This window comes from Micromys minutus (assembly GCF_963924665.1).
Source record: "Micromys minutus genome assembly, chromosome: 18".
NCBI lineage: Eukaryota > Metazoa > Chordata > Mammalia > Rodentia > Muridae > Micromys > Micromys minutus.
Window position 1 is genome coordinate 43,867,349 of NC_137953.1, and position 16,123 is coordinate 43,883,471.

Sequence of the window (16,123 nt, forward strand, 5' to 3'; positions counted from 1 at the left end):
TTTCTTGGTAACGACCAGCAAATGATTTATTGGTTAAATTATCAATCGTGGAGTTCCTTGATAACAATATATAATAAATGGATCAATTCACCAGAAACTGGCTCGAAGATACTGATTTTAATTATTTTAACACCTTTGTCTAGCAGGCGCCTATTATCACTGCTAGACAGTGAATCCAGCAGCTATCCACACCCAGTCATTTCCTGACAACAGGCGGCAGGACTCCCACAGCACAGGTGAGCGAGCTCTAGTTACGGTTGTTTGCTGACCTAGCACCATAGTTCCAGTCTTAGGACTCAGAAGCAGCTGGACGGAAGATACGGGAGGAGGGGAGACGCTGGAAACGCAAAGCTAACTCGGCTTCTGGCCCATGTTGGATCCGAGGCAACACGCAGGGTCTGAGACCAAAGAGGAACACAGCTTTGGATGTGGCTGTGAAGGAGGCAGGCCCCCCAGGACAGAATTGGTGGGTCCAGAATGCAGTGCCAGGCGGGCATCAGGGACTAGGGGGCTTCTTCTTAGCTTCCAGGTCCTTTTTAATCTCTTCAAGTTTTTTAGCCAGGTTTGGCATCTTTAAAAAGAAAAAGAAAGGACATAATAATTTAGCTATAGACAGAAAGACTACAAATGCTATTGTATCTCCCACATCTTTTCTTTTAAGGACAAAAGGCTTTGCCAAGGCTTTGGTTTCCTCTGGAGACCTACTCAGTGGTATTTCCTTGGCTCAGACCTACACACATAAGCTCAGTGTTGGGTTTATACTCTGAAAGTCAGGCCCAGCTCTCCTTCAGACGCACTCAGTCCTTTGACTTGAGTAGCAGCTAAAGAAGTGTACGTAGAAGCAACACAAACTGAAGCAGTAAAGTCCCTGTCCCTCGGTACCGAAGAAAATGGAATCATGTGTCTCTCTGCAACACATTCTAGGACCCTCATCTGGCTGTGACACCGTTTCCCACCCCTCCCCCCCACACACCAGCAATGAGGCTGACGTAATTCCTCACTCTACCAAACCGTCTTCCTTCCACGACCCACGCTAAGTCCACATCCAGTGCTCCTGTGATGATGTGGAGACACTCGTGCCTTTGTGAGTTCTGTTGCTTTTTCAAACAGAAAAGCTTTCTATAAAATCAAGGAGTTACATTTACAGTCCTCAGTTATGCTCGTAGGCAAACTTCACCTTGAGAGAGAAAAATAACTATGAGACGGTTACAGGGATCCAAGAAAGACGTGAATGTGGCCACTTACGTCATAGTTCTGAGCCAGATACATTCCAACCACGTTGCCCAAAGTAAATCCAAGCTGAAAGAACAGAACAGGAGAGTTATACTGCAGATAAAACCCATCATGAGCCTGCAGCTGTGTCAGACACACAGGTTACATCTTCCCAAGAAGTGCATGGCAGGTGACTGCTCAGGTTCTCACTGTAGGATTGCATACAACATAGAAGTCACAGCTTTCTTCTATGAAACAATCACACACACACGTCATGCACCAACATTACAACAGAATAAACGGTGGCTTGGATCACGTTTTCCTGTTCCCTGAAAGTCCCCATAAAGTCCTGAATTGAGGTCTGGAAGCCAGTGTTGTGATTTTGTTACTATTACTTAGTTACTGTTTGTTGTAGGTAATGTTACTCCTGTGCACTGCTGATAAAAATGTATCCACTTGCAAACACCCACTAGAGCTGGGCATGGTGGCTCACATTTGCCGTTGGCATTCAGGATACAGCAGGGGGATCCTCAGCAAAGAGAGGCCATCCTGGTCTACACAGAGTCCCAGTTACACAGCAAGAGGCCCACCCCACACCTACACAGCAAGACTTGGTCTCGAAACAGCAACAACTACAAAATCTCATTTGAATCAAAAAAACTTAGAAAAGGGGCTTTCAGAGTTTAGTCTCTTCATATTTCAACAGTGGTCTGCCCAGGGTTACTCACAGAAGCAGCAGCAGACAACTCGAGCTGCTCAGAAACTCAGAAGAACAGGAAACTGACACATCACCAAACCTAGTAAAACGCCAAGGGTGGGGACTAGGGGCAGACGCTTAAGGTCTGTGGCTCCCTCTCAACGACAAAAGAGATGGGAATGTTTATCCCATTGGGTGAGTATTCTCCTGAAAATGAGGACTGCTCCGTACACACAGATGGGCCAGAGTTCTACAGCTGTGCATTTTAATGATAGTTCTGATTTCTTCCAGCAACTTTTTACTTCAGAGCTTGCAACTGTGAGCTAACTTAAAACTGGTGTGCACCCTTTTTCCCATTCTTTGGTTTAAACGATGTTGCTTCTACTCATTCTCAACAGAGAAGACAGAAATCAAAGAACAGCACCAACTGTCCCATCGATCGCATGTGAGGTGCCTCCCTGAGCTTCCAACTAGATGTAGGTAAGGCAAGGATACAAATGGAGGTACTGGAGAGATGGCTCAGCAGTTAACACTGTGGGGGACCAGAGGGCCAAGTTCAGGTCCCATCACCCACGTGAGTCAGCTCACAACTGACTCCAGCTCCAGGAACCAACATCTTTTTTTTTTCAATTGGTTATTTTATTTATTTACATTCCAAATGTTATTCTCCTTTCCCGGTCTCCCCTCTGCAAACCCCTATCCCATCTCCCCTCCTCCCTGCTTCTATGAGGGTGCTCCCTCACCCACCCAACCACTACCACCTCACAGCCCTAGCATTACCCTACACTGGGGCATCAAGCCTTCAAAAGACCAAGGGCCTCCCCTCCCACTGATGATAGATAAGGCCATCCTCTGCTACATACGTTTCTGGAGCCATGGGTCCCTCCACGTGTACTCTCTGGTTGGTGGTTTAGTCCCTGGCAGCTCTAGGGGTTCTGACTGGTTGATAATGTTAGGAACCAACATCTTACTCTGCCCTCTTCTGGCATCCACATGCCAGTAAACATACTGCATATCATCACCTCCTCCACCTCCTCCTCCACCACCTCCAACTCCACCACCTCCAACTCCACCACCATTAAAAATAGTAAAAATAAATCCTAAAGGGGGGGGGGACAAAAAAACAAGAAATACAACTGGGTCTGTCTTATACTTAACCTTTAAATCCAAAGGCAATTTTAAATTGGTTGGTTGTTAGCAAGAAACATAAAAAAGGCTAGTTTCTAGTCCCTAACTATCTTCTGATGCTAGTTAAGTCATTACCAGAATTACATTTTTTTTTCCACTCTAGTAGGTTCAAACCACAATCCAGAACGATAATTAAATTTGAGACAAAATGTAAAAGGAGAGGAGAAACGTCCTTGATGACCCTAATCCTAACTGGGATGAGGAACACAGAAGTCTGGCTGTCTGAGAGACTGCCTTCAGGTGGGCCACTCGCCACTCAACCTGCTCCAGCTTTGCTGAGCTTCCTCATCTCTAAAATAGCCTGACACTGAAATGTTCCAGCTCAGACATAGAATTCCTAATTCTTACTATGTGTGTCTCAAAATAAACACAGGCTATCTAGTGTGGCTCTGTTTTGGCAATGTCACCAAGCATTGGGGCAGAAAAGGGAACAGTTATTTTAGAACACAAAACAAAGCCCATGGCCTCTATAAACAGCACTGATCCAGTTCAGAATACTACCAGCTCTACAATGGGACAGTTTAAATATGATGCAGAAAACAATGTGACAAGTATCACTTATTCGGAAAAATGAGGGAGAACCCAGGAGGTCAGGAAAATATGCATGTTTCGGGAGATGGTCACCAAGTAGGAACAGACAGGAAAAGCAAATCTAAATCTCTACATCTGCATACATAGCCAAGTAGCCCATCCTGCACAGTCATGTGTACAAACACACATGAACTAAAGAAAAACGTATAAACGCTTGCTCTTCAAATAATACCCTCAAAGAAAAAGGACAGACCACAAAATAGATTTGCAAATCATAATCCGATAGCATTTTTATCCAGAAAAAAAGATCTTTTACAATAAATAACAGAGAAACATAATTCAATTTAAGAAGTGGGCAAAAGCTGTGAGTGGACTTCTTCCACGGACACAGCCAGCAAACAAGCCCAAGAGACGTTTGACATCAGTTAGTCATTGAGGAAATGCAAATCAAAACCATGAGGAACCATGGCACACCCACTAAGATGGCCTTACTCAAAAGCAACAAAACAAAATGAACACAAATTCTGGCAAGACGTGGGGCAGAGGTCTTTATCCTCCACTGGTGTACAGCGCAAGGCCACTCTGGAAAACCATCCAGCCACTTCTCAAAGAGCTGCGCGCATTGTGAGGTGTGACAGTTCCAGTGTGTGTGTGCACCAAAAGGTGGAACATACCCCCTACAAAAATGCCTCCATCAATACTCCCGGGCTCAGCCACTCCTAACAACCAAGAGTGGAAACAACCGGAGGCTGATTAACACATACACACCATAACAAGAAAGGAAGCATTCACTGCTCCGTGCCGTCTACAGAGGAGCCCTGACACTGTGGTCAAGGGCAGTCAGAAAAGAACACATACTGCATGATTCTATTAAAAAATATACAAAACAGCAATTCCACAGTGATAGAAAGCCAACTGCTGACTGTCCAGGCTGGAGACACGAATGAGAAACACATCCTTATACAGTTTCTTTTTATATAAAACAAGACAGTACACAATCTCTGAGCACACTAAAGCCACTGAATTAGATATAAGTGGGGGGACTTTTGTCTCAGTGCCAAAAAAAAAAAAAAAAAACAAGCAAGCAAACAAACAAAAAATGTTGCCAAAGTTTGGTAAAGTAATGTCGACTACCTGGGAAGAAGCCAAAGACAACTTTGTGGCTTCCAAACTGGACTTTGTTAGAAAGAATGGAAATTCCTGAGAAGCAAAAGAGAACCAGTCCAAAAAATGGAAGAGTCTACACATGAGAAACCTAAACTATTCTAAGTGTACCTTTTTTTTAAACACACAAATAGATCGGTCAATAACGCTTTGTCCATTAACTCTAAAAAGCTCTGTTAAAAGGCACAGAGCCTTCTCCAAAACACATGCATCTGTCGGGGCTCAGGCCCTTCCCTTTCAGAAGGTTGTGTCTGAAGACCAGCAAATAAAACCGCAATGTTTATCTGGGATGGCTCCTGGCAAAACCCCAAAGTGGCTGACAAGTCCCAGTGTGACTCATCAAACTGTATTTTCAAAAATAACACACCCAAGCCCAAGTTACTGATGAAGTTTAAGAATCTAAAATAAAAAGGGAGGGTGAGCAAGCGACTCAGAGCTCACGCTACTCTTGCACAGCTCGAGAGCCCAGTCCTAACACCCACATCAGACAGCTCATGACTACCTGCACCTCACCAGAGAGCAAGCACACTTAAAATAATAAAATCTTTAAAAAATTATTAAGCAAAATATAGGCCCATGCTAGCATTAAAAAGGAAACCTAAAAACAACATTTGGTTTATGGTAAGAGCATCTACAACTCAAAACTATACATTAACTAAATAGAACTAATAAAAAGCTAAGTTGATATGGTATTTTTAAATGGGGGGAGAGAAGAAAAAAAATTTAATTGTTATTTATTTTTACCTGTATGGGTGTGTCTTACCCACATGTATGATGTATACCACATGCAAGCAATGCCCTCAGAGGCCAAAAGAAAACATGAGGTCATTGGAGTTACGATGCCGTGAGCCTCTATCAGTGTACAGCAAATTGAGCCCAGGTCCTTTGGAAGAGCGACCCCTGGTCCCAACGGCTGAGGCATCTCTCCAGCCACGGTAACAGAATTTTTAAATTCAGATTCAAAAGAAGAAATCAGAAGGCCGTGGGAGGAGGCATACACACACTACCCATTTTTGTGTCTTAGTTTTTAAACTCATTGTGAAGACATGTTTAATAGCTACTTCAAGTAGAAGGGGGAAAAAGCCCTACATTCTGTGCATTAAAGCAAAACCTTGCTAGGGCTAAAGCCTTCAGTGCTTCCTAGAAAAGCACGCTACGCTCTATGTTTGGTGACACTGCTTAGAGAATAGAACAAGAACCATCAGTAACTCCTTAGCGTGCCATTGTTCAACAGGAGTGTATGAAGTCTTTCTGAAGAAGGTGTCCTGGTTTGCCTGCTCTAAAAAGAAGCTGGAGCAAATATCCCCCTATCTATGACCAATAGTAGTGATGAAGTGCGAAAGGAGGACCTAAAATTAACGAGGGGATCCATGCCAGGCCGCCCCACACACAAGTTATACAACGCCACAGGAACACACCCATATCCCCCAAGCGCTCCAACCCTCTCAATACCTACTCACAATACCTACTGCAATTCAGGAAGGGCAGGGAAAAACTTACACATATACATATGCAACTATCCCCTAATATTTTCCATCAGCAGCTAATTAAATATGCAGATGTGTCCGGCGATATCGCAAGTGAAATCAGTCACTTCTGATTGACTAGGCCTCTTTTATATCCCCAAACTAAATCCTTTAGTATGAAGAGAAGCAGCGTGTCAGCCAGACTGGAGAACCCTGCTCGCTCACCGCCTCAGTTCACCGCACAGAGGAAGCGGAGCAAGCTTTTGTGGGTCAGCCATGGAGACCTGATGGCCTGCATGAATGATGTTCTAACCTTTCATTAACTCTTGATCCTCACAAGCATGCGTATAGGTAATAACCCCTACTACTGCCCAGGTTTATGCTGGGGAAACTGAGGCACAGACAATTAAAGATCCTACTCAAGACTACACAGCAGGTCTGGCCTAGACCCTTGCCACCAAAGCCTGGCAATCTCAGTTCAACCCCCAGAATGCATATGGGGGAAGAGAACCAACTTCTGGAAGCTGTCCTCAGACCTCTATGTCCCCACAGGAGACATGCACAGTAATCAACAGATAAGTGGATGCAATGTACAAAAGAATCGTGGCTGTGCTGAAGAGGCACCTCCTATATTACATGGTGCTAAGAAAAGATTAGACAAACAAGTGCACACGTGTGTCAGACATATGATATCAACAGTAAAAGTCTCAAGGAATAAAAGAAGTCAAAGATTATGCTAACATTTCGAATATGAGAGTTATATGTGGGGAAAGGATGGGGAAAGCTGAGAGAAAGGCAAAGGAGAGACTCTGACAGTTGCTACTGGGATCCGGACGCACAGAAGAGGACCCTGGTTGTTCTGGTAGCCAATGTGAAAGGTACTGGCTTAAGCAGGAGCCGGTCCCCTAAGGGCAAGTTTAAGAAGCACAGCCAGCTCAGAACTTGTGCAATTCACAGGAACTAAGAGCAGAAGCAAGCAGCCAGTGACAAGACTGAACAGAGACAAAAAGCCTCCCAGCTGCTACACCCAGATACCGTCCCCTCTGCAAGAGCAGTGGCCAGTCATCCACACAGTGCCAATCTGAGTTATCACAGAACCTAGGCAGCACAGCAGGCCTCAAAAGCTGAATGCAACTGAGTGAGGAGGAGGCCATTCAGTTAGCAGCTGCTGCTGGGCCCTGGGGTAACAGTAACAGAAACTGTAGCAGTATTCAGGGGTTGTGAAACTCACAATCCAGTCCCCATCTAAGTTCCTTAAAGGAAGTTCAGCCAAACTAGGAGCAAGCTGTGGAGTGCAGTGTGGAAACAGGGTTAAGGGGTACCGGTTTTAACTGGAGGGGAAAGGAACAAACAAGCTACACAATCAAATGCAAGTTTTCAAGAGCCCCCTAGACAACACTGAAGTAACATCTTAGGGGTTACAAAGTATTCAGCTGCCCCTCATCATCAAAGTGAAGAGCTTGGAATCATCGGCCACACCCAATCTTCTCTTATCTGTCCTGTCTGTGGGAGGCGGGTTCCCATTTCGGATACCTTACAAAAAAGAAAGAGTGGTAACTCAACCACTATTAAGTGCTAATGTCTAAGTGTTTGATGCATTGGCTCCTTCAGAAACCTGGCAAGGTGCAAACTGAAGCAGAGAGAATTTAAATAATCTGCCCAACATCCCCTCTCCCCACCAACACACACAGTTTAAGACTAAGACAAATTCAAGTGTGATTCTAGAGACTAAACTTTTAAACACTAGAAAACAGTTGAAATGGCTAATGTAGAAAGGAAGACTTGCAGAAATTAACAGTGTCTGACCAAGTTCCACAAGAAGAAAGTTGATTCCACTCTGTATCACCTTACACTAGCTGGTTGATGCTGCTTTTAAGTCATTCCTAACAAGTAAATTACTGCTAATAAGGTACTCCTACTTCCTAAACTAAGGCCTAGTTAGGACACTGGAGAAACCCCCCAGAGGCAAGGGAGCATCGTCTTTGTGGGGCAGTTTATGTCAACAATCCAGTTTAGGCTAACTGGGATTTAAAAACTCCCTCTCGGAGTACCAGGCGGCCAGGGACCATCTGAAAGAAAGAGGGTATATCTGCTTTATTAAAATTTGAGGATGAACGCAAAGTTTGAAAACTTTCCTCAGAAAAATCTGACTGGCAAGTTTCCCTAGAATCCTCAACAGGCAATTTTAGAAATACTTGGTTTTTGCCAGAAAACGTATTAACTCAAAAAGGAGACTTGAGAGGGTGTGGGGAGAGGGAGGTTTTTACAAGTTACTTGTAGGGCAGTCTGACTCACTCCTCCAAGTGAGTAAAGGAGGGCACTGTGGATCTCTCGCTCCGACCTCGTGAGGTGGCTGACTAATGCACGGTGTGTGAAAGGCAGTCTAGGGCCTCAAAAAAGCCGAATATAATAGATGGGGTCTACGGGGGGGTGGCGGGGAGAGGACAGGAGCCAAGCCATTAAGGACTTCTCCGACCAAACTTCCTACGATTACGCAAAGAGCTCACAGTAAGTGGCTATTGAAAACACAGTAACTTCACTGACACCCCAAAGTTTTCGGAACTTGAAAGACTGCATATAAACCCAGGCAAAGACCCAAGGACTTGGGGGGCCAGAGGAAAACTGCGCGAGCAAACCCGAGGGGCGACGACCGGCTCGAGCCCCGACTCCGCCGACCCGGGAGGACGAGGCGACCGCGGGGCCCGCTCCTCCGAGGCCCCACTCACCAGGAACTGGAGCATGTTGTCTGTGGGGAGGGCGAAGAGGGTGTGAAAGGTGCTTCAGCTCCAGCACTGCTCCAGGACTCCTCCCCAGCGCGAGGGCGGAACCCGCCGCCAGGTTCCGGTTTACGCCCCGCCCCGCCCTCGCCATTCCCGGAAGCGACTCACGGAGCCGCAGCGCCCTCTGACGGCCATCGCGGGAAGCAGAAGGGAGAATTCACATTACAAGGACGCTGGCACTTGTGTTAACACAGTCAGACGTGGGGCTCCCTGGCCAGCTAAATCAGGAGGTGAGGTAACGGGTTCCATGCCAGGTGAGCAACTGACTGTCCTGGGAGCCTTTACAAAGTCCACACTAATCCCCGCCACAGCCGACTCTCAAACGAAGGCAGGCAAAAATTCTATTTTTCAAAAGCTACGGGCTCTGCAGCATAGTCAAGGGTAGTCCTCGGACCCGTGATAAATGGTGGAGAGAGATCTTCGGAGTCTGGCACGACTGGATACAAGTAGTGATTGCTGGCAGCCACCAGCAACCTCCTAATCTATCCGAAGGTTACTTCTGCCTCAAGTAGAACGCGAGTCATGTCGGAGTCAAAGACGAATCCACTCTTGTCCTGTCGCACTGCTTGCCACCCACTTACACAAGCACATTGAAACGACCCTCATCACTTTGCTCTCAGCCTTGTCTCTCATCTTTATCTACTTAAGTATGACTCTGGCTTCAAGTAACAGAAAAACAAATCATAGCTGGGTCTAGTGTGGCGTGTTAAGGCTCAAACCTGGGACCATAGCTGGGACGACCATTTAACATATCAAAATAGACCTGGACATCCTTCTTCCAGCATCCCTCAGTCCCAACCTGTACAGGGTGTGGCTGGCACATGTCTAAACTCACCAGTCCAGGGTCATCTGGGCTGCTTTTTCCCCTGAAGCTTTCCTCTATATACTTCAGCCGTTTTGATTACCGAACCTTTTGACCCCAGTACATTCTCATCCTCTCATTCTCTCTCTCTCTCTCTCTCTCTCTCTCTCTCTCTCTCTCTCTCTCTCTCTCTCTCTCTCTCTTCCTCCTCCCTCTCCTCCCTCTCCCTCCCTCTTTCCCTCTCCCTCTCTTTCACCAAGATTAGTCAAGGTCCCTCCATTTCTCTCCCTCCTCCCAACTCCTCTGCTAACCTGACAAAAGAGCTGATTAGAGGGAGAAAACAGATGTGAAGACCACTCACCACCAAGGAAAAGGTCAGTAGGTTTGGCATACTAAAATGTACTTAAATTGAGAAAAATAACTTTAATATCTGCAGAGAAAGTGGGATGGGGCACTCTCAATTTATTATATAATCATTTCTGCCCATTAAAAGAAAACATATCACAGTGTACTGGCTAGCGTCTTGTTAACCTGAAACAAACTAGAGTTATCAAAGAGCCTCAATTGAGAAAATGACTCCTCTAAGATCCAGCTGCAAGCATTTTTTTAATTATTGATAAGTGGGGAAGGGCCCAGCCCATGGTGGGTGGAGCCACCTCTGAGCTGGAGGTCCTGGGTTCTATAAGAAAGCAGGCTGAGCAAGCCAGGGGAAGCAAGCCAGTAAGTAACATCCCTCCATGGCCTCTGCATCAGCTCCTGCTTCCTGGCCTGCTTGGGTTCCAGTCCTGACTTCCTTTGGTGATGAACAGCAATGTGGAAGGTCTAAGCCGAATAAACCCTTTCCTCCCCGACTTGCTTCTTGGTCATGGTGTTTCATGACAGCATTAAACTCTAGCACAGCCAACAAAGAAAAGAAAAAAAAGCAAAAGAGAGGCCAGTAATGCACACAACGCAAACCAAGTGAGGTACCACTTACATCCATCGGACTGAGTTTTAAAGTACAGCAAGCAGGGCTGTGAGATGGCTCAGTAAAGTACTTGCCACACACACATAAGGACCTGAGTTCTGCTGCTGGAGAGACTGAAAAATCTCTGGGGCTTGCTAGCCAGCCAGCCTAGTCCAATTTGCAGATTCCAAACCAGCGAGAGACTCTGCTTCTAAAAGTAGGATGCTAAGGACCTGAAGCGTGAGACTAGATGTTTGACGTTAAAGGCAAACGAACCTCTGATCTCCACTTACACATAGAACAATTAGAGGGGTTATCTATGGTGTGACAAAGGCAAGACTTCTCACCCTGCAGGTAAGACTCCCGTCAGGGCAGACACTAAGAAAAAGAGCAATGGCTGGTAAAAACAGGATGCCTAACTTCCCAGCAGGATTTCCTCTTCCAGTTCCATGATGTGCAGAAGCCCTCTTACATGGCATGTCTCACCAAGGAGATATGAATATACACTGAGGACTCCAACTGGCAAAATATGTCTATGAATCCCATTACAGCACAAGGCATAAATCAGAGCATTTGCACGACAGGTAACTGTAACTATTCAGTAATTTTAAGAATTCAAAACTATCAAAAAGCATACCGAATGAAAAGGAATTTGTAAATTGTTTTATACAGTATGAAAAATACAAATACCGTATTTTTCTCTGCAAAGTAATACTGCTTAAAGCCTATGGACACACAGGAAGTAGCAAACATGAGTAAGAAGAAGCAATGAATTAAAAGATGTCATGCTCTGGGAGGAGGCTGGGGAGGTCACGGGGGACTAATCCTATGGTATTTTTCTCACAAAGGACCTGGAACAAATGAGCCACTATGATTCACTATAAGCATGTGCATGTTCATGTGTGTGCACATGTAAGAACCAAAGGAGGGCATCTGGTGTTCTGCGCTCTCACCTGCTGGCTTCGTTCCCCAGCTCAAGGCAAGCCCCAGAAAGCTTCCTTACTGATGCCCCCACAGCACTGCAGGTATAGGCACCTATGCAGCCATGGTCAGCTTTTTATGTTGCTTCCTAGGTCCAAACTCCTTGCTTGTGTAGCAGGGGCCCTTACTCACCAGCCATTTCTCCAGCCTGAAACTAGACAGTATATTTTAAGGTACAAAATTAGGTGTATGATGTCAGAGAAGACTCGATATACAGGTTTGCTATACTTAGTGTAGCATTTTTAATTGAAATGACTTACAACTTTTAAATCATTTATTGAAAGAAGCAATTCAATGGTAGAGGTCTTGGGACTGAGATATTCAGCCTCAAAGTATCACCCACAAATCAGTTACTCCAGTGGAAGGTAACCTTTACATTTAACCAAAAGATCACTCAAGGTCACAGGGCACAGCCATGTGAACTTCCTGATGAGAGGCATTGAGGGCATAATGTCATCTGTCAAGTTGATTCTGGTGGAAAATACTTAACACGAATCTAATCAAAAGGCAAGAATATAAGCTCATTCTAAACAGCTAAAACCTGTCAACCTCTCACCCTCTTAGAAAAAAAAGGGAGTACCAGATACAGATGATTAAAGAGGTAAATAAATGTGCCTTAAAAAAAAAAAAGTTTCCTGACACAGGGTTTCTCTGCAGCACTGGCTGTTCTGGAACTTGCACCCAGCTTTTCAAGATTCTAAACTAAGTTTCAAAGACAACGGAAGAAATCTGAATACAGAATATTAGAAATTGTGAATTTTATAGTAAAATGTCTAAAACATGGAAATGATATTAGTTAAGGAAAATGTGAAAAGAACCATTTTGGCATAGGTCAACAACCGAAGGAAGGAACCTAGAATACACTTGCATGTAGAACAAAGCAACTGTGTGCAGTCTGGACTCAACAGAACCAGGGCATCTACTGTACACTGATCCCAGTTCTTCAGACGATCCAACATTTTCAGAACAATGTGGGGAGACTGGCATTTAGAAAAGGCTAAATCCATGCCTTGTACAGCATAGGTAACCCAGTTTGTCAAAGCCACAGTGATAAACATTATGAAGAGAACATACCTTTATACTGATCAACTGAGTGAAAATGAGTTAAAGTCCTATATTAACTTTCTCAGAAATAGAGAGCTTCCCTTGAAATGCCAAAACTCTGTAAATCAGTGTCTAAAACAGATTCTCCCTTTTGTTTTGCACCGGAATATAAGTAACATCTTTCTTCTCCCCATGTCTCCATTACCCTCTGAAGCATTAGCAATTCCAGTCAGCTGCGCAGCCGCCTCCCACACACTTCTCACTGCCCTGCTGACCTCTAAGTTAGTCCCCTACACTTCTGGAAGAGCTGGTGAGAAAACCAGATAATGCTGGGGCAGTAAGATGCCCCAGTTCCTAAAGGCACTTGCCACCAAGCTCAACAGCCCGAAACCCTCACAGTGAAAAGAACTGATTGTCCCAAGCGGTCCTCTGACCCTGAGCTGTGGTTGCCTTCAGCTCTGTATCTATCATGGGCACAGAGAGGCACACAGTTCTCTCAGGCTTACACTCAGTGGGTGCTCTTGTACCACCATGCACACAGAGGACATGTTTGTCTCCTCCCTCTACTAGGTGTATTCCAAAATTCAAACTCAGGGCATCAGACTTGGCAGCAAACACCTTTATGCCCTGAACTATCTTGCTGCCGGCCCAGTGCTGTGTTCTTGGGCCGACATGGCTGGATGTCAGTGGCAGAGCATGTCTACCCTGAGTGAGGCCTTAGGTTCATCCCAGGATCATAAAAGTGGGCCAGTGGAGCGGCAGGCAGCGAGCTTACAATTCGGATCCAGTTACACGTCTCCCTAAGACATGTGCCTCCCAGCAGGATGTTTTCTAGCAAACAGGGAGTCCTCTGCTGACTGGGGTGGGGGTGGGGGATGCTTGTATCAGCTTGTGTATGCTGCCTGGTTGGTGGCTCAGTGTCTGGGAGATCTCTCAGGGGTCCAGGTTAGTTAAGACTGCTGGTCTTCCTATGGAGTTGCCCTCTTCAGCTTCTTCCAGCCATTCCCTAAGTCAACCAAAGGGGGTCTGACTTCAGTCCAATTGTTGGATATAAGATCTGCTTCTGTCTCAGTCAGCTGCTTGTTGGGCCTCTCAGAGACAGCATGTTAGTCTCCTGTCTCTAAGCACACCATAGCATCAGTAATAGTGTCAGGCCTTGGAACCTCCCCTTGAGATGGATCCTAATTTCAGTCTCTGGGCCTCCTTTCCTTCAGTCTCCTCTCCATTTTTGTCCCTGCAGTTCTTTCAGACAGTAACAATTCTGGGACAGAGTTTTTGACTATGGGATGGCAACACCATCTCTACACTTGATCCCGTCTTTCTAGAAGTGGATTCTACAAGCTCCCTCTCCCCACTGTTGGGCATTTCATCTAAGGTCCTGAGAGTCCCTCACCTCCCAGTTCTCTGGTATTCTAGAGGGTTGCCTGGTTCCATTCATTCTGCTGGCCCTCAGGCAGAACTCCCCGTCCCTGTCCCCCTTGCCCTGCCAATACCTGATTATGTTCCCCCTTTCCCCTCCCTGCTTCCTCTCCTACCCAGAGCCCTCTCTCCCTCTGCACCCATGATTGCTTTCTTCTCCCTCCCAAATAGGATTGAAACATTGTCACTGCAGCCTTTACTTGTTAATCTTCTTGAGTTCTACGGATTGTATCCTGGGCATTCTGTACTGTTCTGGCTAATATCCACTTATCAGTGAGTACATACCATGCGTGTCCTTTTGGGTCTGAGTTACCTCACTCAGAATGATATTTTCAAAGAAACAGACAGGTTGTGTCATCATCTGAAATGCAGGAAAGGCTGAGGCTGATTCTAGGAGACAGCTTGACTCTTTTTAGTCATTAGTTTTCATGGCACAAGTGTGGCTCAAGTTCATTACCCACTCTGTGCCAGAGTAGCTGAGCATCACAAAAGTGTGACGTACACACAATGTTGGAAAACAAACTGCTGTTCAGAATCTCTCCTCGGGAAAACCGTAAGCATCAAGACATTTTTATGTGAAGAGTGTCAATAATTTCAAAAGACTGACCATATATATATATATTTGCTTGGTTATTTTTTAAAAAGTATTTTATTGTTCACAAGTGAGGGTGAAATGAAGCAGAGGTTTACAGAAAAGATGTCCATTTATAAAGAAAGAAATAGCAAAATATCTTTTAGTCATAATTTAGAAATAAAGTCATCTATAAAAAAGAGGTGGTTTTCCTCAGTTCATCTCTTCCACAGAAGAGAGAGCACAGTCCTCAGCTCCTTGATGTCCTCAGCAGGCCACGGATACGTCTGACAAGAGCCTGTATGAAACTATAGCGGGATCGAACTTTTGAATACAACCCTTCGATGTCAAGAAGTTTCTTCTGTAGCGATTCTCCAAAAGCGTTGGCGACATCCGACTGAAGCTGGAGGTAGCAGAGATCCCTTTGTTAGTACACGACTTCCTGGCTCACAACAGCTATGCTATGCTATGCTTTCTTCTTTATAAATTTATATATTCACTTTACATCCCAACTGCTACCCCCACCTGTCCCTCCTTTCCTCCCAGTTCTACCTTTACAAACCCCTTCCCTAACACCCCCTCCCCTTCTCCTCAAAGAAGGGAAAAGACCCACCCTGCGACATCCAGTAATGCAGTCTTTCTTACATAGAGTGAGGTGAGTTCAGAGGCAGAACCTCTGCCTAGCACGGGCAAGGCCTTGGGTTTGAAACCCAGCACCACCACTACCTACACTCACATATACAGACAAAAGGCACTCGATAATCTAAAATATTATCAGATTTGTGTAATGGGGTACCAAATTCATTAAAAATGTACATATCTACATCAAATGCTTTTGTCATTTTAATTCCTGTACAAATGTATATAAGTTAAAGATATATCTTAAATAGCAACAATTGTTAATGCTGATATAATGACATACACACAAAAATAGCTCCTAAAGGTCAGACCAAAAGTTCTTAAGGGGCTTGAAAGATGGCTCAGTGGTTGAGACCATCTCTTCCAGAGGACCTAGGTTCAGTTCCCAGCACCCATATGGCAGCTCACAACCATCTGTAAAATTTCAGTTCCATGGGACCTCATGCCCTTTTCTGTGAGCAATAGGCACACATGTGGTGCACAGACAGACATACATGCAAGTACAACACATACATAAAATAAATGTCTTTTTTAAATTATTATTTTGTTAAGAGTAAGTCAGGCTAGAGACACTTGCTACTCTTACAGAGAACCAGGGTGAGGCATCCCACAGCTACCTCTAACTCCAGTTCCAGGGGATCTGAAGCCCACTTGAGGCCTACCAGGTGTCAGGCACACACGTG

At 45.1% G+C, this 16,123-nt stretch overlaps 2 protein-coding genes across 2 annotated transcripts in view; both read right to left on the reverse strand.

Moving 5' to 3' along the window:
* STMP1 (short transmembrane mitochondrial protein 1) lies at positions 1-9,089 on the reverse strand. Its single transcript, XM_080932278.1, has 3 exons — positions 8,985-9,089; positions 1,246-1,299; positions 1-571 (listed from the first exon to the last, which is right to left on the reverse strand). The coding sequence occupies exons 1-3, from the start codon at positions 8,997-8,999 to the stop codon at positions 497-499; spliced, it is 144 nt and encodes a 47-aa protein (XP_080788404.1). The 5' UTR covers positions 9,000-9,089; the 3' UTR covers positions 1-496.
* Positions 9,090-14,893: 5,804 nt separating this feature from the next.
* Positions 14,894-16,123, reverse strand: part of NUP205 (nucleoporin 205) — a gene marked incomplete at its 5' end in the record, with an annotated part of 63,306 nt that continues 62,076 nt past the window's right edge. Inside the window, one exon of the mRNA XM_080932078.1 lies at positions 14,894-15,204. Within this exon, the coding sequence (XP_080788204.1) occupies positions 15,052-15,204 (153 nt within the window). The 3' untranslated portion in view covers positions 14,894-15,051. The remainder of the gene's footprint in view (positions 15,205-16,123) is intronic.